Source organism: Euleptes europaea, chromosome 9, assembly GCF_029931775.1.
Source record: "Euleptes europaea isolate rEulEur1 chromosome 9, rEulEur1.hap1, whole genome shotgun sequence".
In the NCBI taxonomy this organism is placed as follows: Eukaryota; Metazoa; Chordata; class Lepidosauria; order Squamata; family Sphaerodactylidae; genus Euleptes; species Euleptes europaea.
Genome location: NC_079320.1, coordinates 48,047,789 through 48,075,707, shown reverse-complemented (window position 1 = coordinate 48,075,707; position 27,919 = coordinate 48,047,789). Strand labels below are relative to the sequence as shown.

Genomic DNA, 27,919 nt, shown 5'->3' with positions numbered 1-27,919 from the left:
GTAACAGATGAACATGTGTTCATAGATTGCATGTTTGTATTTCTCTTTAGTCTGAACACTAGTTTCTTATCTCTTTACTGGTTTGGAAAATATATATGCCACCTGTCCAGAGATCTGCTCAAGGCAGCTTACAACTAAAACAATAAAACAAAACCATTAGCCATTAACCACAAGCATTAAAGCCAACATAGAACAACCACTGAGCAACCCCAAATAGATACTGATAAAACAGGAAGGGACCATAAAACAGCTAAAAGAGATAAAACCCCTTAGTTAAAAGCGTGGATAGAGAGAATTTTTTGCCGGCACCTAAAGGATAGGAAGTTAGGCTCTAGGGAAGCCTCAAGGGAAACAGCATTCAACAAACATGGCACCATCGTTGAAAAATCCTTGCCTCTCCTTGCCACCTACCTCAACTCTGCAGGCAATATTGTATGATGAAGGGACCCTCAGATTTGTGTATCCCTGGAATTCCTGACTATGCACTGCCAGGAGCTTGGATTAAAAATCCAGTTTTGATATCTGTCATAGGGTCCCTGGAAGAGTGTCAGGTTTCTGCCTACACTAATCAATCAAACCTCCATCAAGATCCCAGAGCCCCACCTGAAGAGAGGAGGTGGGAGCTGCACAGCTGCGCTGCCTCCTCAAAGGCTTGCCGGCCAGATAATACACAAAATAATTTTAAACTAGAAACCCGTGAAACTCCTCCGTGGAGTTTCACAGGGCTACATAAGGCCACCTATTTTGCTGGTGTAGCAATGCTGCAGCATAGAGGAGCATTCCTAGGTCAAAAGGCTCCGCCCCTGGGAACACCCTGGGAATGCCCCCCCCCCGATGCCGGCGTGAGCACCCGCTTCTGGTTTTTTGTTACCCATGCTGCTGCATCACTGGCATAAGTACCCCCACGCTGGCATCAGTGCCAGTTTATCTTGGTGCAAAGTGGCATGGAGTTATGCCGGCATGGGGTTACGCCGGCTCCTATGGCATCAGGATTGCACGGTTAGTCTTCCTCGAGATATTCTAAGTTATTGACATAAGTGAAATTATCAATGTCTCCTTATAAACTCCAGGCCTTTGAGGTCTCACCACCATTAGGAAAAACCACAAGTAATCAGAAACAAGGAAAAAAAACTGGAAAAGAGCTAAAACTTTTTTTGGCCATATCTTTAAATTTTATGGGAAGATATACATGCAATCTGTAAAAATTAATTTAAGTCTCCGGGTTTCAAATGTACATTTGCAAACTGGTTTACATGTTTTTTTTACCAAAAGAGGTACAATATGTGCAAGAACCCAGTCCACAAGTTAGTGTTAGAATTATTGCCAGCGTATTTACATTCCAAATGTACCAGTCAAATAGGATTGTTTAAAAAGTATCCATATTTTCTGCAATCAAGTTTTACTTGTTATTTATCTGAGTGCTTGTTCCTGCAGTGTATCTTAAGGCTAAATGTGCACAAATGTGCTCAGCTAGACATACATGCTACACATATCATTCCTTGATCACAACACCTTAGTTCTATATTTCTTGGGACTCCCAAAGTGAATTGGCTTGGGGGAAGCACTTCGAGGACCAAAAAGCAAACCACATCTTCAAATAATTAATACAATTCCTTATCTGTTTCTACATGACTAAAGGTAACAATGTGTGCACATCAGACAAACCTCTGAAGCAAATTTCTGTGGCAGGTGACAATTATGTTGAAAGTAGGGACAAATATTTTAGTTCTTTTGACATTGGCAAATCGTTGAATTTTAAAATGCATCACAACACTCTGAAACCGAGTCAGCAGAGGAATTGTTTTTTGTTCTTTAAAGTGTTTTCCATCTTGCTTATAGGAATAACCAGATGGGTGAGTTTTTTGAGGGAGGGAGTTGGCAAGGAAACGATGCTAAAAAGAGTGGCACATTATGTGTTCAACTGAAGTGGGAATATCAGCTTTTCATCTCCATTAAATTATTATTGTAAAATTGCAATCAGCATGTGTCACTGTACGTCATGTATTGGACAGCTTCAGGGGAGGCAAGGACATCAGCGGCACGTTCTGTTTTCTTCCTGAAAATGAACGGAATGGTACACACAGAAGTTCTTTCACCATTCTCCATTTAGGCACATAGACATATACAAAATGAACTTGTTTACAGGTCAAATTTCAAGAGCTGTGGCAAAGCCAGATAAATCAGAGGGAGCGTGGTATAGTGGTTAAGAGTGGTGGTTTGGAGCGGTGGACTCTGATATGGAGAACTGGATTTGATTCCCCACTCCTCCACATGAGCTAATCTGTTGAACCGGGTTGGTTTCCCCACTTCTGCACATGAAGCCAGCTGGGTGACCTTGGGTAGTCACAGTTCTCTCAGTCCCACCTACTTCACAGGGTGTCTGTAGTGGGGAGGGGAGGGGAAGGTGATTGTAAGCTAGTTTGATACTTCCTTAAGTGGTAGATAAAGTCGGCATATAAAAACCAACTCTTCTTCTTCTTGTTCCTAGAATAAAATATGCTGCCCAGAGCCCATAGGATAGAGCTTGATATACATTTAAAGAAATAACACACACGGTATTAAATAGTGTCAGTAGCCCAGAACCTATAGAGCTGTGAATAAATTAAATACACTCACTCTAATGTATGAAAGCATGGGAAACAGTTTTGGCACTACACAAAGTATCTAGACCCCAATATCACTACCACAGCTCCTCCAAGGTCCGCTTTTTTAAAGCGGATCTGGCATTACAGAATGCCATCCCTGAGGAGATATGGAGGGCTCCCCTTTCCTCTCAAGCATGCATCTGGTAGCTATTTTATGAGGTAATTCATTGCGAGTGGGGGCTTCTTCTTGGTTTTTTAAAACTGTTAGCTGCCTGGTCAGGTTTTTGTGCCTTAACTCACCATGGTCTGTGGTGTGTGTCAATATTTTAATAAATAAATCCCTTCCTCACACTTCTTTATTGGTCATACATCTGTTTCCACATGCAGCCATCTATCCCAAAGCAGTCAATGTCAGCAGGCAACCTAGCCATCATAGTGAATCTTCTACAGACACACACCCCACCTGCTCTTTGCATCTGAAACCCAAGAAGCATCAGGATAGGGTTGCCAACCTCCAGGTGGTAGCTGGAGATCTCCCACTATTACACCTGATCTCCAGGCAACAGAGATCAGTTCACCTGGAGAAAATGACCGCTTTGGAAAGAGGGCTCCATGTCATTATCTCCTGCTGAGGTCCCTTCTCTCTCCAAACCCTGCCCCCTCAGGCTCCACCACCAAAAATCTCCAGGTATTTCCCAGTCTGGAGCTAGCAACCTTACATCAGTGTGTGCGTGAAAGAAGACCTGAACCCACTTGTAGGAGAACCCTAGCCCACTCCTGTCTAACATTTGGGTAGAATTCTGCCACCACTCAAACTTGTCTGCCTTTCAACCTTCCTCTCATTGGCTTGAGTCACTGAGAGGGGGCTGCCTATGTGCACGGATAAGGGGTTAGTCACTCCCCTTTCCTGCCTGCTAATTCTCTAGCCCAGTCAGCTGATTGATTGATGTGTGAATAAACTGTTAGGCACTTGGGTAAGACCTTGGTCACAGTCTGAAACCATTAAAAAGGGGAAAAATACCTTTAATTGACTAACATACATCTCTATTAAGTAGAAGCACAAAACCACAGGATTAGATATCAGAAAAATAGTACAAATGTTGCAAAAAAATAAAAAAATATGAGAGTAGCCAAGTTCCACAAGTCACTGTTTTTACCTTCTTGGCAGGCAGGCAGGTAAATGGCTATGACTCTCCCTCCTATTTGCCTCCATAAACAGGGGGAACCTCCTCTCCTCTCAGCATGTAACAAGAGGATTGTCTGGCTTGGTTCCCATATGAGGGTGTATTCTCTAAGGGTGGGGCCTCTCAGGGTGTTATTCAATATTCATGATATTCTGCCATGGCCTCATCACAACAACCTCCTCTTTTAGAGAAGGGGGGGAGCCTTTATCTCAAGACTCTTGCCTCTCCCCATCTTACCACCAAACTCGACAGAGTATCTTGTAATACAGAGCTTTCTAAACATTTCACAACCCGGAGCAACATTTCACTTAGAAAGACTCTCTAAACTACATACATAGGTTGAGTATACATTCTAATGACCTACCTCCTGAGCATAGTACAAAAGCACATTCCAAACATGCATTGAAAGATCTTGATCTTGCTGTAAGGTACATTGGCATCCGGGCAATTATAGGGTTAATACAGAACAGGTTATATAGTACTCAGGGATATTCCCTTGACAGAACATAGGCTGGCACATTTTCCTTCCCTGGGATATGCTGAGTCTCAGATTCAAAATTCTGCAGAGCAATTGCCCAGCACATCAGCTCCTGATTCTTGTTCTGGGAGTGATTTAACCAGACAAGAGGAGAATGGTCTGTCTGCAGCTTGAAAAGGACGCAATTTCTCTATAGCCCAGGCAATCACAAGGCATTCCTTCTCAATGGTGGAGTAATTCCCTTCTCATTGTAACAGCTTCCTACTCAGAAAAGCTACAGGATTGGGGTAACTCTCCCCGCCCTTTCTGCACAACCACACCTCCCAGGCTTTTCTCTGAGGCATCCATGATGAGAATAAAAGGCTTCTGGAAGTCAGGTGCCGGATGGATTGGTTTAGCCATCAGTTTGCCTTCAAGAGTCTCAAAAGCCTTTTGACACAGTCAGCGCGGACTACCTTGTTGGGCTCTCTCATTCCCAGCATAAATCAGTCAAAGGGACAGCAATTCACTGTACTGCTTCATAAAATGCCTGTAATAGCCCACCATCTCAAGAAAAGTCTGCACTTGTCTCTTAGTGTGTGGGGTGGGCCATTTTTCAGCTGCTTCCACTTTGGACATAAGTGGCTGTATCTTTCTCTGCTCCACCCCATATCCCAAACACACAACCTCTGGCTGCCCAATCTGGCATTTACAGGCCTGCATTAACCAGACACAGCAGGACAATCAGAATATGCTCAAGGTATATCTGGAAATTTGAAGCGGAGGATGGTGGATGCAGACTTCCTCAGTTTCCATTCCCCAGTTCTTGGCTTAGGCATCTTGCACAGACTGTGTTAAAAATTTTAACTGCTTGCAGCCCACTTGGGAGGGATGCCGCTTGGCCTTTCCTGTCATGGGCTGAGACATCATCAGTTCGCACCATTCTGCCTTTAAGTAACGTAGGTAAAGGTCCCCTGTGCAAGCACTGGGTCATTCCTGACCCATGGGGTGATGCAACATCCCGATGTTTTCTAGGCAGACTTTGTTTACGGGGTGGTTTGCCAGTGCCTTCCCCAGTCATCTTCCCTTTACCCCCAGCAAGCTGGGTACTCATTTTACCGACCTCGGAAGGATGGAAGGCTGAGTCAACCTTGAGCTGGCTCCCTGAAACCAACTTCAGTTGGGATGGAACTCAGGTCGTGAGCAGAGCTTTTGACTGCAGTACTGCAGCTTACCACTCTGCGCCACGGGGCTCTTACCCAGTCATAATATGTTGCACATCCTTGGTATTTATGCCCTTAGACCCAGATTGGCTTCTTTTCTAGTACCACAATTCCAGTTGTTTTACCTGAGGCTTACCTAGTAGAAACCCTGCCGGAGAAGAAAGCAAAATGCTGAGATCAGTGGGCATGCGTTCCTCCCTACATCTTAAAGATAGATCTCAATTGTGACTGGGGGTTGTGAAAGCACTTGAATTTATTACTCCAGCAATAAGTTAAGAACAGCTATCCTAGTAGTCGGGCACAGAGTTCGGCTTGGGCACAGAGATGGCTGGATGAGGACATGCTCTAGAGCTGTGGTTCCCAAAGTGGGCAGTACCACCCCCTGGGGGGGTGGGATTCCCAGGGGGGCACTAAGAGGCAAGGGGGCAGCAGAGGGGTGCTAGAGGTGAGCCCCTTCAACTGTGTTGTTCACTAATTTACAATAGATCAAGCTATGGCACCATCCTGGTAAATTTGGTGGAAACTATAGAATTTTTTTCCAGACATTGAAGAGCTGGTACCACTGGATCAAGTGCATCAGTTTTGTTGGAAAAATTTAAACTAAAAAGCTTTAATTTGATTTTAATTTGATTTGGACTATAATTTGTTGATGGTCCCCGGCCCTAGGAGTGTGCATCTGTCCTTGATGAGAGCCAGGGCTTTTTCAGCCATGGCTCCAGCCTGGTGGAATGCTCTGCATAGTAACATCAGGGTCCCTCTTCGCCATCAGCGGGAGGTTTTTGGGGGCGGAGCCTGAGGAGGGCGGGGTTTGGAGAGGGGAGGAACTTCAATGCCGTAGAGTCCAATTGCCAAAGCAGCCATTTTCTCCAGGTGAACTGTTCTCTATTGGCTGGAGAGCAGTTGTAATAGCAGGAGATCTTCTGCTATTACCTGGAGGTTGGCAACCCTAGCCCTGCAGGACCTTAAAGAGTTCCGCAGGGCCTGTAAGTAGGGTTGTCAGGTCCCTCTTTGCCACCAGCGGGAGGTTTTTGGGGCAGAGCCTGAGGAGGGTGGGGTTTGGGGAGGGGAGGGACTTCAATGTCATAGAGGCCAATTGCCAAAGCAGCCATTTTCTCCAGGGGAACTAATTTCTATCGGCTGGAGATCAGTTGTAATAGAGGATGATCTCCAGCTATGACCTGGAGGTTGGCAACCCTAGTTGTAGGCCTGGCGGAATAGCTCTGTCTTATAACTGAGAACAGCGGCAGATTATATCAATGCTGGTCTCCCTACCTCCCCCACCTTTTTGTGGTTCTAAGTACAATTGTGTAAGGGGCGTTTGCCTGTCTGTTGTTTGACATCGCAAGTGCTGTAATCATTGTGCACCATCTATGGTTTTAATGTTCTGTAAATGTGTTATATTTTATTGTTTTAAATGTTTTAATGAGATGTATATGTGACTGGAATTTTACTGTAGTTACCTGCCCTGTGCCTGGCCTTGGCCAGGGAGGGCAGGTTGGTAATTTTAAAAATATTTTAAAGTAAATAATAAATAACTCTCGCATCTGTTGATGTTAGTTAATATCCAGATTTCTTCATTATGGAACCTGGATGTCTGTCTTAGAGTTCGGGGTGGGGGGAGAAGGGAGAGGGAGGAAAAAGAACGTGAGTTTCAACTTCAGGCTCCGAGGGTGCACTAAAGCATCAGAAAAAAACATTTAAAATGCTGAGGGAGTCAAGGGGAGAGGGACTGACCCCCCCCCTGGCCTGGCCAGGAGCAACCTCAGCCACAGCTAGAGTTACCAGGTCCCTCTTCGCCACCGGCAGGAGATTTTGGGGGTGGAGCCTGAAGAAGGCGGGGTTTGAGGTGGGGTGGGGACTTCAATGCCATAGAGTTCAATCGCCAAAGCAGCCATTTTTCTCCAGGTGATCTCATCTCTATCGGCTGGAGATCAGTTGAATTAGCAGGAGATCTCCTGCTACTACCTGGCAGTTGGCAACCCTAGCCCCAGCCCAGTCTGCGCAATAAATGGAGAGGGATGAGGAAGGAATCTAGTAAACATTATATGAATATATTAAAACAAATAATGAAATACAGTGGGGTGAAATAATTGTGTAACACAGAAGTTAAAATGCATGTTTGCACACACCCTTATTTCATATCCACACAGTTATTCCCTGCCTTCCTTAGATATATGCTCCTGTATGCAGATATGCAAATAGATGAGCAATTAAGGGTACAGTCAGCAACAATTTCCAAGACTGCGGTAGTGACGGCATGACATTTCCCCCCAACTACGTCCCATTAACTCAGGGCTGTTTATGCTGTTTAAAAAGAAGGCTAACAACAGCCAGAGGAGAGTTGTCATCAGCAGCTCCCTGTAGCTGCCTACTGGTCCCAGGGAGGGGGGCACCACCAGGGTTGCTGCTTTTGTAGCAGACAAACACAACAGGTGGCGGGGGCACAGGGCTAGTTGGCACCCCTCCACATCTGAAGCCCTGGACGATTGCATAGGGCTGCCTAGTAGATGAGCCACCCTGTGCCCACTGCATGGGATACCTACGCAGATATGTTATTTACATTGATTTTGGCATGGCGACGGGAATGTGTAAATTAGCCCTCACATGACCACATGCTATTGACAGCAGGTGTTTTCTCTGAGGTAGTAACCACCACCGATTACAGTCCAAAAGCATTCATAATTCTAGTAATATCTAGTTAGCCATTTTTGCCAATGAAAACATAAAAAGAACTACTCTGTTTACTCTATCCTAACTACCGGTACATGAAATATATATTACATGTAGGCTCCTACGGCCATATTAGAGTAGCAAAATTGGAAGGCAATAAAACATTTCATGATACAATGTCCCGAGGAAAAACAAGCATTACAGTGAATATGTTAGCTTAATGTAGGCCTATGCATGTGCTTCCCCACTATAATTACTGTTTCCTTTGCTTTTCATAGGCATTATGCAAGTATCCCAATTTCACCACTGGCAAGGGCACACTGGAATACCTGCTCAATGCATGCATGATTCATGTAAACACAGAGTAGCTGTTTTCAGTTTCCATAAAAGGACAAAATACTTTGTGTTTAGAGGAATTACTAATGATGGCAGCGTAGTACCAGTTGCAATTCGGTCTCTCCAAACGAGAGCAAGCCATAATGCTATAGTTTTTGTCTCAGCCATCTCTTACAACAACAGGCACAGGTATGGAGACAGAGGAGCTCTGTAACGATTGTGAATATCTGCAGCAATTGCTACAAGTTGTTCAAGCGGCAGGAAAGACAATTAATAGATGCTGCAAGCCCAATATCCTCCTGACCACAAAATGATTTTCAGCGAGGAGGAGTCCTTGGCACAGAGGCTTCTTTGGGAAGCTGCTTGTGAAGGGGAAAATAGGATTTGCTTAGGTTGCATTACCTCAGAGTAATTTGAAACCCAGCTGGAATCTGTAAGTAGCAATCAGCATTGTGCTGGTGACATCACCATGGAACTGAGGAAAAAAAAAAAAACCCACACACACCCCATTTGAAGACAGCAGAAATGCCATTTGTCAGCGAAGGAAGTTATTAAACACTCCAACACACTAGATATGTGATAGCTTTGGGGGACAATTTCAGCCTGCAAGTAAGGTCAGGCTTCTCAAGAGCAGGGAATGTACATACCCATTCTAATTTTTTCCCCCATTAAGTAACATTAAGCATCTGCTTAACCCAAGTATTAGCATTAGGCAGCACCATGCTGTGGAATAATACGCTCTTCCTTCTTCCCCTCTGCTCCAAAAGCGGTAAGCAGATTAGCTGAAAAGAGATAAACATATTCGCTTCATAAAACATTTATAAATGGCACATTTTAATATTTTAAAAAATGAATTCCCATCTATTTACTTTTCTCTGAAATCCATCAACTGCGTTGAGTGAGAGGTCATTTCCAGGAATAACAAATTATTTCTTTGTGTATGAAAAAAGAACATTCAGTCTTGTTTTATTTCCTGCATCCATCGTCTAACATTGCATTTGCCCCACGACAACAGAGTCCAAGATATCCAGAGACACTATGCTACTTAATATGTGCTTTTCATACGAGTAAATATTTACTAGTGTAGTCACCTTCCAAACTGACAGAATTTGCTCGTCCTGTTGTGTGATTTGTAATTCACCATAATTTTTAGAAGTTTTAGAATGTGGAGATCCAGGGGCTTGTTATCTACCTTCTACTCCACCCCTGTGGTCCCAGCCATGCCCTCGGGGCCAGCAAAAGGCCTCAAATGCTGAGGCCAGAATCTGGCTCCGCATCAAGTTTTTACCTGCACAAGACTACCAGGGCTCCTATTCCTGGAATAAGCAATATTATGAACCTCTTTGCTTTTCTGCCCTTCTTGACCACCGTTTGGATGGGTCTTTTGGACTCTGGTAGCATCCACTTCTGATTTGCCCCATACAACCCATGCTTGTATGGTCGATTAAGCCCCCACAATGGTTGTGACATTATGTAAATCTACGTCCTGCTTGTGGATTATCAGCTCCCCTAACCCTTGCAACCCCGGCCCAGGGCTTGGATCAGTGCCCGGAACCTGCTTGGTTTGGTAGCTATAAAGTCCCTGTCTCAATCTCTCGCTCTGCTTCTTATTTTCTCTAGTTGCTTAGTTCACATCCATGCACACTTGCTGGCTGGCTTGCACCTCTGTAGAGGATTGTTGTGCTATCTAAAAGCAGGCTACTTTCTACTCTACAAAAAAGTATGTTTTAGTCCTTAATTCAGAAAACATAACCTTGAAACTGAGTTAGAAAACTTCGAATTCCATAGGTAAGGGAAGGCAGCCTAAGTATACCTCATGAAGAAAGGCAGAAAGACAGTGCAACTTTGACATCATACCTTGATTTAAATTTGGCAGAGACCAGAGAAAAGCTTTTCAGAAGCTGCTTCTAGTCAGTAGGCCACAGTTTTAGCAGTTTTAGCAGTAAGGTTTTCCTTAAGGTGTTTGCAAAATTAGTTATATATCCCTCTACAAGAAATAATGGCTCTCTGTGATGAAGAGACAGAGCAGGAGTGGACTGGGAAATTCCAACTGCTGTGGAGCATGCTGAGCCACTTAGCCACCTGGTCTGTGATACAGTGACAGTGAGTGGGTGTAGGTTTGCCCTGGGCCTGAGTTGAGTAGGGCTGCCAACTCCAGGTTGGGAAATACCTGGAGATTTTGGGGGTGAAGTCTGAGGAGAACGGGGTTTGGAGAGGGGAGGGGCTTCAATGCCATAGAGTCCAATTGCCAAAGCGGCCATTTTCTCCAGGGGAACAGATCTCTGTCAGCTGGAGATCAGTTGTAATACCCCTGCAAAGCTGCTAGCACAGCACCTCAGGTGCCACTTGGCTCAGCTTGCTCCTGGCTACCAGTGGCTCACTGGTAGTGTTGCCAACCTCCAGCTGGTGGCTGGAGCTCTCCCACTATTATAACTGATCTCCAGGTGACAGAGATCAGTTCACCTGGAGAAAATGGCCGCTTTGGAAGGTGGACTCTATGGCAATATACCCCATTGAAGTCCTTCCCCTCCTCAACCCCCCTCCCCAGGTTCCACCCCCAAAATCTCCAGGTATTTGTCAACCTGGAGCTGGCAACCCTTCTCACTGGGAACTTTGCTGTCAAGTTATTGGGCTAATCCACCTCTGGAAAAGAGTGATCTGAAAACAGATTGCCTTGCATTGCTTATCCATCTTGTAACACAATGCAATATAAACCATGTCGTGAAGGCCTAGAGGAAAATTTCCAATGGATTGACTTCATGAAGCAGCAGAAAAATAAGACTGAATGTTCGCCATCAATTAGACCAGTATGTCAGCTAGGAATACAATACAATGATTGTTTGTATGATTTTGCTTTTAAAGGCAGTGTTTGTTTGTTTTTAATCTCTGCCACAGGATTTTAAGAATGTGCCAAGAATGTGCCAAAAGCCCTTACAGCTTTGATCTTCTGATTTGAAAACAGGATGAAATAAAAATATTTTCCATATTAGTTGCTAACGTTTTCTCTGAGAATATTAATAAACACTATTATTTCTCTTTTGATTACCTAGTGGTAAAAAGCATACTGTTTGGGACAGAAGAAATCTGTCGACAGCTTCAGGCTACTACAAATTGCTCATAAATCAGAGAGACATTCCCACCTGCTTCTGTTCTGTTCACTCAGCTGTGACATAATACAACTGCTGGATTTTCCCAGCTCCTGAACAGGTTAAGGAAAGAAAGATTTTACCCACCTGTGCCAATTGCGATCAGGACTTCTCAAGGGAAAATAACTGCCTTCGATGGCTTAAATTGGTAATAGGGCTTTGTCCCTCTGCAGGGTCAAATATGCATGGAGAGATTCCAGTTTTTCGTGTTCAAAAGGTTAGCGAACCAAACATGGCAGAGGACATAGGTCAACACTGGTCTTCAGAATCAAACAACCACTCTTATCCCAGAAGTCAGTATTAGTGGATGATGATAATTTGGGCCTTTGGGCCATACGGGTGGTACAGTGTTGCCTGGGTGGAACCATGCAGACTGCACAGATGCATGGAGTCCCAAGGTTAACATGCTTTCTCAGTTTAGTGTCTCTCTTCTCTAAAACACAGATGGAAAAGGTATCCTGCTCCCTGTCCTGAAGTTTTAGGTTGGGAAGGCTACCAGAATCGTCATCCTAAACATATCATGGATAGCACAAGGACTCTGTCTCCTCAAGAGAAGGTATGCCGGTCTCTTCTTTTATTATGACAGCCAGTGTGGTGTAGTAGTTAAGAGCAGTGGACTCTAATCTGGAGAACCAAGTTTGATTCCCCACTCCTCCATATGAGTGGCAGACTCTAATCTGGTGAACCTGGTTGATTTCCCATCCTACACATGAAGCCAGTTGGGTGATCTTGGGCTAGTCACGGTTTTCTCTGAACTCTCTCATCTCCACCTACCTCACAAGGTGTCTGTTGTAGGGAGAGGAAGGGAAGAAGATCGTAAGCTGGTTTGATTCTTCCTTAAAAGGTAGAGAAAATGGGCATATAAAAACCAACTCTTCTTCTTATAATGCAGCCACAAGAGTGGCTCCATCTGTCCCTTGAGATTCCTTTCCCTAAATAACCAACTGTGGTACTGCTTCTCTGCCTGCTGGCTCCAGGTTCTGCAGGGCAAGAGTGGCTGTATAGTTAAAATACTGGGCGGGGGGGGGGAATCAATGTGCCTTATTATAATGCCTGAGGATTCTATTTATCATAATATCAAGTTCCATCAGTCACACCTTTGCCAGAAAATCTTTCTGGAAAAATAAACTTGCTAGGAAAATGTAGAATTTTTTTTTTAAAAAAACCTTGATCTTTAAGACACTGAAAGTTTGCAATCAGTTTTTGGACACACTCAAAAATACTTAATTTTTTTTTTTTTTTTTTTTTGCCAAATTACATCACATATAAATTCACAGCATTCGAACTAGGGGATTTGCCTTCCAGTGTGCATTCATAACCTTATGAAATAGCAAAATTCCCATTTACATTATTGATAGAAGTCAGGGCAAGCTATAAGCTTTCAATAAAGTAAAATTTCTCTGCGGAATGTCTACTCTTCCCTCAAAGGCAATCTCTTGCCCTGCAGATCCTGGAGCCAGCAGGCAGAGAAGCAGTAGCACAGTTGGTTATTTAGGGAAAGGAATCTCAAGGGAGAGATGGAGTAAAAGGGGCTTTCAGACACACATGAATACATGAAGCTGCCTTATACTGAATCAGACCCTTGGTCCGTCAGAGTCAGTATTGTCTACTCAGACAGGCAGCGGCTCTCTAGGGTCTCAGGCTGAGGTCTTTCACATCACCCACTTGCCTGGTCCCTTTAACTGGAGATGCCGGGGATTGAACCTAGGACCTTCTGCATGCCAAGCAGATGCTCTACCACTGAGCCACGGCCCCTCCCCAATGCATGCATTTGTGAAGGTGTGTCTGTGTGTGGGGGGGTTAGTTTCTTTTTGTCACACAGCAGCATAGCACTGTAATGGCTCCGCAACTTCATGAACAACATAAATTACCTGAGGTTAACCTCTCTTGTTTTTACGTTGTATAGGACTGTTGCTTCAATTCTATGGAACAACAAGAAAGAAAACTCTTCCCGCTTCTCCCCCATTCATAGCATTCAATGGCTTTGCTTTCCAAACAAGGAAATACTCGAATAAAAACCTTCCAGTTGAAAGAGTTAACACCCTCATGAACTAATATTACTTTTTTACTAATAATTGCTAGTTAGCCTAGAAACTGTAAGTTACAGCTGCCACCTTCAATTATATACCATGTGAACGGTACCAGTGTCATACAGTCTGACATTTGCAGCGCAATCCTAAACAGGGTTATGCCCTTCTGAGTCCATTAAAGTCAACACTGAAGTGTAACACTGTTTAGGACTGCACTGATAGGTCTCATTTACAACTGAGATTCTAGGTGGCAACATCTCCCCACTTTTTGACTCCTCTCTTTGTTCTCCTGCAGGTCGAGATGCAACAGAGGCAGTGCTATATGAATGCTTCATAAGAATTTAGGGGATACTTCCAAATTAAGGGCACAAAAGGACCATGTGAAGAAAATAGCAAAAACAATGTCAGGAAAAAAAATACAAGAGGCAGGAAAAGTGTTGCCCCACAGACAAAATGTCAGACTACATGACGTTAGGGTTGCCAACCTCCAGGTACTAGCTGGAGTTCTGCTATTACAACTGATCTCCAGCCAATAGAGATCAGATCACCTGGAGAAAATGGCTGCTTTGACAATTGGGACTCTATGGCATTGAAGTCCCTCCCCTTCCCAAACCCCGCCCTCCTCAGGCTCCACCCCAAAAACCTCCCGCTGGTAGCAAAGAGGGACCTGGCAACCCTTCACGGCATCTGTGTTGCTCCCATGGTGTAGGAGTTGGTGGCAGTGCTGATATACAATGTCCGTTTTTTGGGAGCATGGGTGAATTTCTAAGTGCCTTAATTTCTATCTTAGATGAAGGGCTTTAATATTTCTTAAGATGATCTGCATAGGTTCTATCCAGCATCACATTCTGAACTGTATGGGCAGCATAAATTCTGAGTCCTAATTTAGCATTTAAAAAACAAATCAGTTGGAAATCAGAAAATGCATCTTTCCAAGGTCCAGACTTGCACCAACTCAGCAACAAAGGTAACTGCTGGAGCCAGTAAGGATATACGCTTAAAGACTGACTTAGCTAAGCACTTCCCATTTTTGTCTTATTCAAATGCTTCCTGTCACACGGAGCTCACAATGAAGGTTGATTTGAAAGGCACTAAGTGGCCAGTGGGGAAGGGGGAAGAAAGCACACAATTTCACTTCCAAGTGCTCCCAGCTTAAACCAGTTCTTCATATAAAGTGGGACTGCTGGGTTATTCTCTCTACAGGAACTTTCTTGCTAGCATCAGCAAGGAGGGTTCCCCCACCCCCCGCCCAAGGGACTTTTGGCAGACTGTTGCAATGCTGAACACAAGAAATCCAATTTAGCTGAGATTACATTTATTTTTAAGGACTTGACAGACCGTCTTGCATAAGCTTCCTTACACTCTGTTGACCTTGCGGAATCCCTGGCTCTGTGCAGTTCGCCCCTTGCAGTTCCTAGGGACCATCCCCCAGCGTTGGGACTCTGGCAAATAGAGATAAGTGCCTATAACTTGACATTCCTTACAAGGTAGCCTGCCAGCATGTTGATTTCCAACATGTGGCCATTCAGCTAATTTTGTGAGCCACCAGAAGTAGGTCAAAGCCTTGTGCTTGGCTTGCCAATCCCCTCAGCCGTTCCCCCACCCTCAATCTATCTTGCATATTTTAGTTCCACGCTGTCACTCTTCCTGCCTGGGCAGAAGTGAAAATGCATTAATAACCGAAACCTGTTTTTTTTCCATCTCCCTATTTACTAGTAGTCCCACACTTTGTCTACAGTTGAAACTCTGAAGAGAATCATGTGGTGGAGTATATATATTTATATACCATATGATGGTATGGTGACCCCGGGAGGGGGGAGGGGTTGTCCCTGGTCAGATGTAGAAAAGGGCTAGAAAACACCCCAGACAGAGAGGGAGGAAAACTTTGGCTGCAAAGAGAAGCAGGGATGGGGGACATGTGCCGCCGTTACCTGATTCCGCTCCACTGTAATTGTGGGAGTCACTTCCTGTGGTCTGAGGCAATGGGGAAACGAAAATTCTGGTAGGAAATTCATCCTTCTTTGCCAAAGCAGTAGCATAGAACAGGCTGCAAGACACAGACTGGGGGTGTAGTAACAGCTTATTCCAGATAAAAGAACTTTATAAGAAAAAGGAGAAAACATGGGTGGAATTTGAATTAAGTTTAGAACTAACTGGGGAGTCGGTTGACTCGGCAAAACCACCAAGAAAAAATAAAAGCACAGGCAGACAGCCTAAATACATTTCCTAGCATAATCTAAAACACCTTGTGGCTGGTGATTGAAACACCAGGGTCCAGCCTTCCAACTGTATTTTGTACCTGTTGCAGTTTCTGATTAATCTTCCAGGGCAGCCTAATATAGTCCACATTCTAGTAATCTAGCTTGAAGGTTACCAAAGCATGGATCGGCATGGCTGGATCAGGCATCAACAAATAGGAAGCCAGCTTTCTAACTACATAACGCTGGAAAAAAGCATTTTGCTGTCATGGACATCTGTTTCTCCAATAGGACACCAGGATCCAGCAAGACTCCTAACTTACTAGCATAGTCTTTTGGTGAAAGCGGCACATGATTGACAGTGGGAGGAACTGCCCCCATTTAAAACAGTAGCACTCCTAGCCAGGATTGCCTCCAAGTTATCTGGATTCAGCTTCAGTTCGTTCTCCCTTGGCCAACTGACCACTGCATTCAGAAACCTGTCCTAGAGAGCAGCAGAAGCAACAGCAAGTGGCTTATTCAGAATAATATATACAGGCGTCATCAGTTTACTGATGACAGCCCACTCCAAAACTTCAAACAATCTCATTATGGGGCCTTACTGACCATCATGGGGATTTAACACAACGCCTTGAGGCACCTCCCCCATGGCAACTCCCAGCATCTTCAATTGCAATCTTCTGACTTGACACCTTGAGACAGCGGGGTATAGTGGTTAAGAGCGGTGGCTTGGAGCTGTGGACTCTGACGTGGAGAACCTGGTTTGATTCCCCACTCCTCCACATGAGTTGCCCTGACCTGGATGGCCCAGGCTAGCCTGATCTTGTCACATCTCAGAAGCTAAGCAGGGTCAGCCCTGGTTAGTATTTGGATGGGAGACCACCAAGGAAGACCAGGGTTGCTGTGCAGAGGAAGGCACTGGCAAACCACCTCTGCTAGTCTCTTGCCTTGAAAGCCCCATAAGGGGTCGCCATAAGTCGGCTGCGACTTGACGGCACTTTACAAACAAAACAAACCACATGAGTAGCGGACCCATGTCTGGTGAACTGGATTTCTTCCCCCACTCCTACACATGAAGCCAGCTGGGTGACCTTGGGCTAGTCACACTCTCTCAGGCCCACCTACCTCACAGGGTGTCTGTTGTGGTGAAGGGAAGGTGATTGTAAGCCGGTTTGGTTCTTCCTTAAGAGGTAGAGAAAGGCAGCATATAAAAACCAACTCTTCTTCTTCAACTGATTTGAAATAGCAAACTTTCATGGACTCTAGTCCACTTTATCAGATGAAGTTAAACCTACTGTGCACAATAAGTTTGTGAGGATTCTGCTAGTAGAACAGGGTGGTGGAAACAATTTTGTTTGATTCTTCCTCCTTACTGTAGCCCCCCATGCCATTTTGTTTACTTATTTAATTTATACCCCCCCATCTTTCTCCCCAATGGGGACCCAAAGCAGCTTACACCATTCTCCTCTCCATTTTATCCTCACGACAACCCTGTGAGGTAGGTTAGGCTTAGGGGATATGACTGGTCAAAGGTCACCCAGTGAGATTCCATGGCATGTGTGGGGATTCAAACCTGGGTCTTCCAGATGATAGTCCAACACTCTTAACCACTACACTGACTCTCTATGTGGCAATTTGTCCGTGAGGTTCCCTTAACCCCCCCCCCCGCCCCAAGCATCAGTAGTTCTGGGTTACAGGGGGCTGCTTGTGGAAGAGGAAAGACGCATTAGTGAGCCTTCCATTCATGGCTTATAGGATCTAAGGTGCAACTAGACTCTAACGTGCTATAACAGAACACTGCTACCCTTCCAGAGCTTTTCAGTTCCATGCTCACTTGGTGCATAGGACAATATGTATACATATACATACACAAAAATACACATACACATACATATATATTGATCTAATTATGTAGTAAATGGTTATGTAGGTATCCAGATGTCCCACCATAATTTGTTCTGGCCACAATACTGGAGTACTAAAAACATTCTGTTTTTTGGGATTGTTCCACTTGTGACTGCAGCTGAAGACGGTATACTTGCTGACCTCAGAAAAATAATTCCTAACAAATATAAAAGTAGCATGACAGAGAAGAGCCTATACTAGGATCCATTTTTCCTGATGTTCAAGTTTTCAACAAGCACAGAGGGCCTTTCACTGTTGGCAGAAATTTGGATATGTAACCCCCCCCCCCCCGCAAACTAGTTAGAAATACTGTACAGTTTTGGAAGGGCTGTACCATATGGAGCTTGGCTCAGTCTCTGTTGTTCAGGTTAACACACAGCACCAAATTGGGAGAAAACATTCTGGCTTCTGATTCTTCAGGAGATACCAATCCAGCCTAGATGTTACAAAGGGGTGGATCAACATAGCTAGGTCAGCAGAGAAAGGCAAGTAAAGATCCTCTTGCAGAACAGATCTTCCTGACTTCCTGTCTTTTGCAGCCTCCTGCATCAGTTGAAAAGTTGCTCCTAAGGATTGGGGTGCCTCTGGAGTGGGGGAAATCTATAGAAACTAGACCATCTTTTGCTTATGCAGAGGCTACTTCAAGTTCAATTCATAGCATATGCACAAGCTGACATAATGACGTTTCTTGATATTCCCTCATGTCTGTAGAATATTTGTGATGAATTTTGTTACTCCCCTTTCCTGTAAAATATATAATGGTCAGTGAAATGATCTCTGATTTCAAAATATTAAGAAACCTCTTTGTTGTCAACTTTACCACTCTTCAAGTGTCTTCTCAACTGAAACCTCTGCCTACAGCAGCAATATGACACACTGAGAACCCATTCAATGATGAATTCATAAAATTTATTGCACCAATGCCACAAAGAAATTGACACAAATGATACTGTTCATTAAGAGCTCCAAGTAAGAGGTTTCCACAGTTTGACACTGATACCCATTCAAACACACACTACTCACCATTCCTCGCTGAAAACATGCTGTAGTATAACACACGTATCTTCCCTGGTCTAGTTTACATGTTACTTCCTCTAATCCAGGTAATATGGTCCATTGACACAGCTTGTGAAACAATTACGACACTATAAAATGCAGCTTCTTTTTAAAGGAGTGGACACCTAATTCTAGCACAGTAGATATCAGTTGGTTGGGAAATGGAACGATTTGGTGGAAAAGGGGGGAAAGAGGCCTTCTAGAATGATGTTCACTATTTCACATCAATTTTTATGAATGCTAGGCAGCAAGTATTGCCTTTTGATTGTATTAAAATATCATACAGTGTAAAAGTTCATTTACCTAAACAATCAGCCGGTATCCTTTTTTCCCCCCTTTCATAATTTAAAATCATTTTGGGGGAAAACACACTCAAGTTTTAAATTGCAAACCATGGTCCATGCAAATCTGCCTCCACTCTGAAATACTGTTAAAATACCAAGGAAACAAACAATAAAAAAGTCTTTGGAATCATGACGATTTAAGACAAGCTTTCCTCTCATTGTCAGTGTAAATGTTTCTTGTGTACATTCAACTTTGAAACTATTTAATAATACCAAAAAAACTAAACGATGCCAATAAAGAGTCATGGCAGTCACTGGTACAGCTTTGCTCTGCCATTCTAAAGCACGATGCAGAAAATTCAACAGGTGCAGACAGTTGAAGTAGCCCCCTACTGGCAGGTTATCCTGTCAACTGAGGTAGTATTTTTGACGGGAAGGAAAAGGTTTTATTTATTTTTTAATACAGGACAAAGCTACTTGGTGATCCAATTCTAATTTAGGGTCATCTTTCAGTGTGTGAATTTTGAAGAACAATCTGTCTTAAAGCCAGTGTGGACCCTTCCTACAAAAATGGAGACTTTGTCAATTTAGAACCATAAGATCGGAGTGAAATTGATTTTTGAAGCTAATTTATGACAAGAAGAATTGCAGGCCTTGGAGGGAAAACAATGCAGCTATGGACACATACCGGCATCTGTCACAGGGATGCCTGATTCTGGGTCTGTATGATTAAGTATGGTTGCAAAAATAAGGCAAGAATGAGGGCGCAAGGTGACAAAATGGAAAATTGTGATGAGCCTTGGACAAAAAAGTGTAACAGTAAACTGGTATTTAGAAGACTCGGCATCAAACTGCACGCACCTCTCCATTGTGGTTGCCTTATATTTCTTTTCTACTTCCATGTAACATTTTCATTCTCAGACAGAGATTGTTCTGGGACAACTGCACAATGTAAGCAACTGTGCTGATGGGGGGCTTTTTTCAAAAGAGGCTTTTGCGCTTCCTTGTTCTAGTAATTTGCAACCTTGGGTGTTAAAAGGCTAGCGTTTATACCAAACCTCCTGAAAGTAAAACCCAATGCTTGAAACACAAGACTGATGCAGTTGTACAACATTCCAGGAAATGAGGTGGATATGATTAATTTCTAATTTAATTCTGAAAGAGAAGCTTCTGATTAAGACATACAAGATTGAAGGCACTGAGAGGCTAGTGCAAAACATTCTGTGAGATCGCTTTGAATATTTAGTCATTAATAAACTGCGCCTGCCACTGTTTCTATGGCCACCTCCAATACCCTTGCAGGGGTTTTGTCTGTACATTCCATTCATTCACTTAAGCTGTTAGTGCTGCTAAAGAATGATCCCCTATTCAAAGGGCAATGAAGCAGTTATGCTTTAAAAGAAATCTGCCAAGATTTATGCTAAGTTTGTCATATTGGTTCTTCTGTTTCAAACCCATTTTTCAGTCGCTTATACAAGATTAAAAAAAGTAGGATGCTTGACCTACATTTTAATAACATCAGGAAACTGGAATTCAAGATGCTGCATTTGCATCAGGACAAGTTGGCCATAGAAATTATGTCAGGTTCTAGATGCATCTCCCAATTTCAAAAGGCCATTTTTATCCCAAGCTGATGCAGTATTGTGTAGGTCCAGAATGTCTTTTTCCAGCAACGCCATCCAAAAAAGGCTTCAGTTATTATCTGCTTCTTTTATCTGTTTTATGAACTAGCCAACTGCGTGACCAATCAGTTACTCCAAATGCTGAATCTGTTGTCCCAAGGAAGGCAAGTAGTATAACACAAAAGCACATGCATGCGTACATGCTCCAAATCATCATGTCCCATCCAAACAGAGCATAGGAATGCTTAGGGATACAACTGCTAACAGCTTCCCATTCGAAAAATTCAAAAGAACAAGACACTGACAAATGCAACAATAGGAAAACCATACTTGGAAAGTTCTGTTGATAGTTCTGTTTCAGTAGCGTTTAATCCTTTTGTCCATTAAAATACAAAGATGCATTCTTGAATTAGCTTACTCCACAAAGAATATAAAAACCCTGAATGTCTTTTACATTATGTAAACTGAAATCCCACTGATAAGCATCCAGACAAAATGCAAAAACGGATAAGCGACAGAATGCAGTGCCGCCCTCCGTTTGCCACCTCTTCATGCTTGGCATCTGTTCCGTGCCCCAACTCCTTTCATTTTGCCGGGGGAACTTTTCCTTCAAGATGATAGCTTAGAGGAGTATTTGAGCAACATATGGAGAATGAGTACTTGCTATAGCTGCCAGCAGAGGCAAGTCATTGGATTCAATCCTAGAAATAAAAATTATAAGAGAATTTTCAATACGCAGATAACAGCACAGCTTTGAAAGTGTCAGCTTGGGAGGGTTTCCACTACAGCAAGGTAGAGCAGGTCTATGATGAAATGCGACTTCCAGAGTGGTCACAGAAACAGAATTGATATGAGGACCTCTGAAGCTGTGTATGACTTAATTGCTCCTTGACAGTTCTACTTCCTCTTCCTGTGTGCATACATGATTAAACAGAAGGAAATGCCTATTATGTCACTGCACCACATTCTCTGTGGTCTCTTCCTGTTTGGAGTGACCAGAGTCAAGCCAAATACCTTAAAATCACAATGTTGCCACTGACCATTCAGCCTCCATTTTGTTGGGTTTGTTTTCTACCCCTCACTTTGTAACCATCCCATCTGTCTTGCCAAACTTAGAAAGGTCTAGCCAATGCTTTAGAATTGTTTGCAGAAAGAATCATATGAGGTTTGGTTGGAAAGTATGTTTAAGAAAAAGGAGGCAAGGTTGGTCATGAGAACAGGCAGGAGCAGCCCACCTCATAACTTAATTTTAATCCTGAAATACAATGGGTAACTAGCTTGTTGTGGAACAAGCCCTGGCACAAGGAAAAGTCTAGAGAGAGGGGCCCTTATTAACCACTGCCAACTCCCTGACTACTATTCTAAGAATTTCAAACCAATTAAGGTGCAGTTGGGCACAATATTTGGTTGCTTATCCTTAGTTTTCCCACACAAAATAACCTTCAGTAAATTCAGCTTCCAACTTGATGAATTCCCCCCCCCCAAAGCTTCCTGCCTTTAGGGCCCGTTCAAGGCATGCCCTCTTCTCATCTCAAAGCCACCACTTGGTCTTCACCTAGACTTTCCTCGAAATCTCTCACAGCCCGGAGATAAATTAAATGTCTGCTCCCATTTCTCTCTGACCCATAAAATGAGAGTTGCTTCTCAGCTTTCCAAATCTTACTCAGTTTAGTGAAGGCTGGAGGTACACTTGGATCATGTATACCAATGCTTATAAGCCATCCCAAACAACATTTCCAGGCAGAAGAGGAAATGCAGTATCTCCCTTAGCTCTTTTTGATTTCCCTTCTCTTCCTTCTTGCCTTTGAAACCCTTCATTGTCTGAGATCCACGTTGCACGAGGGTTTTGTGTAGGCACGGGGACTGTGTGCAGGTATTGGTGGGCTTCTTAGTATTGTGCTGTAATGTATCTGAATATTACTTTAACTAACCCTGCTGTTCCCCTCAAACTCTCCCTCCAACTATTCCGCTGAATCCCCACTTCCATTTTCCATCTCTGCCTTGAGTTTCCTCCCTTTATTTTACAGGTTCCCTCCAAAGTGTGATTTATTCCCCTTTGGATAGGCTCGTTGTCTCAATCTAAACCTGGAGCTCTGCTAGAACAAGAGTGGGAGGTGGTGTAAGAGATGTTTTGGTCTTACACTTGTCTTCCCCAGAGTGATTCTGGATCCAAGTAACAAGCGAGCCTTGTCCACACTAAGAACATAAGAAAGGCCATGCTGGATCAGACCAAGGCCCATCAAGTCCAGCAGTCTGGTCACACAGTGGCCAACCAGGTGCCTCTAGGAAGCCACAAACAACACTAATGCATGTCTAGTGTCCATGTGTCATAGAGAGCACACACAGTAAGAAAAAGCAGCCTGCTATCAAGAAAAGAATACTGGGATCCCAGGCACTAAATGACCGCTAAGGAACAAAATGAATCCTGGTAAACACACGGTGCTGGCCATTTCAGGAGAAATCAATATTCATGTACAAACAACCACATGAAAACATGAGGAAAAACACTATTTAGCCTGAATTGTAACAAGACTCACTTTTCAGGAGCAGAAATCTACAAGACAAAGATAAGTTCAACACTACAAAACGTGGGAGTGCTGTAAGATGCTATTTCTACAGAGAACATTTCAGACCCAGACATGGTAACAGATGGATGATCCACCATTTCACTAACCTAGACCCAAAAATCTCAGCACAGATTTCTTGTACTGAGGACTGAGCTATTTTTGAGTGTGTGGCAATGAATTTAAAGAAAAAAGAAGTTACAAAGTATCAAATGGCAAACTGAATAATATTACTCCTTAAGACTCATAAAAAGTTTGTACCCAAGAGTATGAAAAACTCACACCTTGTGTGTGGTTGTGATGGGCCCATGCCAGTCAGCCCATACAGGGAAGTCTGGCTGCTGGAGGCCTGAACACATGAAGCTGCCTTATACTGAATCAGACCCTTGGTCCATCAAAGTCAGTATTGTCTATTCAGACCGGCAGCAGCTCTCCCGGGTCTCAGGTGGTCTTACACATCACCTATCTGCCTAGTCCCTTTCAATGGAGATGTCGGGGATTGAACCTGGGACCCAGGTTCAATCCTCGGCATCTCCAGTTAAAGGGTCTAGGCAACTAGGTGATGTGAAAGACCTCCGCCTGAGACCCTGGAGAGCTGCTGCCGGTCTGAGTAGACAATACTGACTTTGATGGACCAAGGGTCTGATTCAGTATAAGGCAGCTTCATGTGTTCATGTGTAATCCTTAGTAATCTGCCTTGAGTCCCAGAGAGAAAGGTAGTCTATAAATAATGCAAAAAAAAAAAAAAAAAAAAAAGAGAGAGAGAGACAGAGATAACTTATTGCTCTTTGGCCAGTACTAAAAACACCCCCACCCATATCAAGCTTTTCAGATGCAAAGTTCTAAACGCAGAAAATATGGCTTCAAGTCAAGAGTACGGTACTGGCCAGGGATTAGAGCAATGTTTTCTTCTCCAGACCTGAGAGACACTGATCTCTCCTCCTTTAACTGGGATCAACTGACATTGACTCCTCTGGCCTATTCCACATTTGTAGACCCTGAAGTGGCCAGATTGAAACAGAAAAGATTACTACCCTCTATATTTCAGAGAGTGAAAAGGAACTAAGTATTTGTTCTATTTTCGTCACATTTAACTGCTCAGTTTGATTTCCAGATGGCTCAGTGGTACATACACTCATTCACAGAAAACTGGCAATGAGAAAACGTTCTGTATATCTGAGCGTTTGACAGGGTGCAAATGCCTCAAACTTTAATAAAAAGTAGTTCCGGCAAGAAGAATAACTCACCCCAATACCACTCCAAGCTCTTTCACGTGAACTCTTGTATGGCCTCGCAAATATTTTGACAGCATTGTGCTTTTGAGGTACATTTCCTGTAGCCGATCCTCAAGGTGCATTATACACTACAGAGGAAAAACATCACAATGGTTCATATCCAGTAGACCACGACACAAAAAAGATCTACCAACAAGGCGGTGCTCAGAGTCCTATTTGCTAGGAGCAGGGCCTCTTTAGTATTGGGCCCTACTCTGTGTGATGCTCTCTCCTCGGGACACATATGTAGCCTTGACACTTACCTCCTTTTGGATGTAGACCAGGATGTTTTTATTTCCCCAGGCTTCTAAAAAATCAAGCTTTCAGTTTCTCACAACTTAACTCATCTGGAGGATTGTTGTGCTGCCTTTTCTTTTAAAGATTGGGTTTTTTTAAAATTACTTTAACTTAACAGTGGTCATATTTGCTTGTTTTTATTTTAGTCTCATAAACCCACCTCAGAAGTTAGTGCTGAAAGGTGGTATACATATATTTTGCACATAAATACATCCGTCGAACAGATACGTCGATCCAGCCAACTTGGCAGGAAGAGAGTAGTATCCGGTATGCTAACCTGCTGCTCCCAGGACAGAAAGTGAGAGCAGTGGTTCACACAGTTTAAACCTCGTCACCCCTCACATCTTCCCTGCTAATCGATACTAACTGCATGCACTTATTCGTAAATGAGAACTTACGAAGTCAGCAGGAAGGTTAAGTTTGTAAAGCTGTAAAATGGATTGCAATAAAGAGGACACTTGGCTGGAGACCAGGACATCCTTGCCTAGCTTCATATTGTCCACCAGTTTTCTCTGGCTTGTGGCCACCTGCACAGTCCATTTGTCTGTATCAGCAATAATGCAGAGGGCTTCTGCGATGGGCTCATCTAGTACTGGATGCTGTAAGAGGCACAAAACACACACAAAGAAGCTGAAATGGGACATTTTGAAACCACTTTTATGCTAAGTATTTGATTGATAAGTATACAAGTTAAGTGTAGAATGGAGACATTTTGCATTCAGCACAATTTAAACACTATAAAACAAATGCTTTACTTAAACCCGATGGTTGTCGGGCCTGTAACTTCTACTTGATGAAGCTTATGACTGGTAGGATTTTCCTTCCTCACGGTATATGCTGAAGGCATACTGACAGGACCAGTTCTGGTAACATTTACCAAGCCAGCTTACTTCTGTTAACAAATATCAAATTACTGATAGCAAATGGACTTTTCACACAAATATCCAGTTCCAGAAGCTGGGCCTACAAAAGCCTCCATTTCATTCCAATGCAAGGACTTGACATATATGTGGATTGGGACCCTCTATCAAAACAAATAGTGTGCATACATGTAGCAGGTGCATATTCAGGACATTTGCACACCTCACCAAATACAGATTTCGGCAGTTATGCAACACATAGATATGACAAGATCTACAAGGAATTGGGCTGCATGAAGGACAGAAGGTTCCACTTTGCCGCCTGACCACCAGGTTTTAAAACCTGAGTTTGTTTATGAGGTCCAGCAAACAATTAGGGCTGCCTATACCTGATCCAGTTCCATCTGGTTCTCATTAGAGTATGGAAAAGGGCAGAAGAAAATGGGAGACACCACCTTGCAGTGGAAGAAACATGGCTACACAAACGAGTCTTCAGAATACGCCTTCCCTTTAGATAAAAGGTGCAAACTGAATAAGGCAACTATAATGTGCCAGAAAGGAAATCTCCAGAACAATGATGTGGTTTCCTCATCATGCAGAGAAAAAACAACAGCTCATCTTTACAGTGAAACAATAAGGCCTAGGTTTCACCAAGGGGGTAACCGTCTCACTTGATTGTACCACTTCAGAATACAGGTGGGAACTTGCATGTCTGAATACTCCTCCATGCAAAAATATCCCTTCCACATAGAAAGAAGGTAAGCAACATCGTGGTTCTTTAGGTAGAGGGATTTTTTGTTTTGTTTTGTTATGACAGAATATACTAATGCCAAGAATGCTTGCCAGGAATGAGGGAGGACTATCAATGTGAATAAATAAATAAAATAATGCAAGTTGCATCTTAGTCTAGCAGTAGATTCTTGCAGAGGCCAGGCAGACACTTTTGGAAGCCCAAGTGCACCCCCTGATAGTGATGATGATCCCCAGTGATCAGGCACACTGCCTTTCCGTAAGGGAGGGTCATATTTAGTTATGAATGACAGTAGAACAGTTCATGCAGGTTAAGTCTGCAAATGACTGATTATTTTTGAAGTACGCCCATCTATGCTAGTAGACACCACTACATCATGCTTTGCTGAGCTCTGTAAGTAAGTTTTTATTTTTATTTTATTCAATTTTTATCCCGCCCTTTCCCGACCAGGGTGGAACAAAAGTAGATTCAAGCAAAATCAAAAGGGAACAATTCTGTTGCTAGTTCTGCCCAACAGGTAACTCTCTGTAATGCTTCCTCTACTGGCAACAGCTGCGTATAGAAAGAGGCTTCTTGCTGAAAAAAGTACACAGACTTACATTTACTGAATGACACAAATCAGCTGGTAATTGAAGCTTGAGTTGCTCGTCATTACAGATTCCATGTAGTACAAGATCAGGCATATATGAAGCACAATAGCCCCCCAGAAGCGATCGTCCGAAATGTTTCACACTTTTATTGCTGATTGTGTTGGATCTGAAACACAAGAAGTGGTTGCTCACTGCGTACAAGAAACTCACCACCTTTTCAGGCCTCTCTGTCAATGTGTTGCAAAAGTCAATCAAGCTGAGTTAGTTTTGGCAAGAACTTATCATCATCTGATGGGACTACATTTGCCACCTTCCTTGCCAGCCAAGATTATGACCAAAAGTCGAGGGTGGTCATGAAAAATTTACCCTTGTTCGCAAAATGCATGTCACTTATCATGCCTTTCGCTTTTGGATCGTGATTAGGACCAACATGGTTAACTGTAACTTCTGCCTATTTTGAATACACCTGAAATTATTTGATAAAGAGAGGGACTCGTCAACAGAGGAAAGATACCTAGGAGGAGATTGTTCTTACTGGGGTTTCCTGTGCCATTGAGAAATATTACCCAATTTGGCTCCCATCAACTCTTTACCTAGGGCATAAACTTTAGGATTAATTTAACTACCACCACTCCCTTCAGCCTTTTAAGAGATCTGTTTGTGCTTGTCTGGTGTTGAGACACATTTGGTCAACTACTGGTCTCTGCATTTTTAATCGAATACTTCCATTTTTCCTCTTTCTTCCCAGAATACCAATGGAACAACCTGATACCAGCTCCTCTAAGTACCAGTCCAATGAAGAGTTCTGGAGAAAGGAGAAGCTTGCATATAGTTTTGCGTTATTGTGGTTGATCTTAATAAAAGCTATTACATGGCTTTTGTTTTAC

The 27,919-nt window shown here is 43.3% G+C and overlaps 1 protein-coding gene across 1 annotated transcript in view; it reads right to left on the bottom strand.

Moving 5' to 3' along the window:
• Positions 1-20,779: 20,779 nt before the first annotated feature.
• Positions 20,780-27,919, bottom strand: part of FNIP2 (folliculin interacting protein 2) — a 33,081-nt gene continuing 25,941 nt past the window's right edge. The window contains exons 14-17 of the mRNA XM_056855243.1: positions 27,042-27,198; positions 25,230-25,430; positions 24,508-24,623; positions 20,780-21,397 (exon numbers count right to left, since the gene is read on the bottom strand). Coding sequence (XP_056711221.1) covers positions 21,319-21,397; positions 24,508-24,623; positions 25,230-25,430; positions 27,042-27,198 — 553 coding nt within the window. The 3' untranslated portion in view covers positions 20,780-21,318. The remainder of the gene's footprint in view (positions 21,398-24,507; positions 24,624-25,229; positions 25,431-27,041; positions 27,199-27,919) is intronic.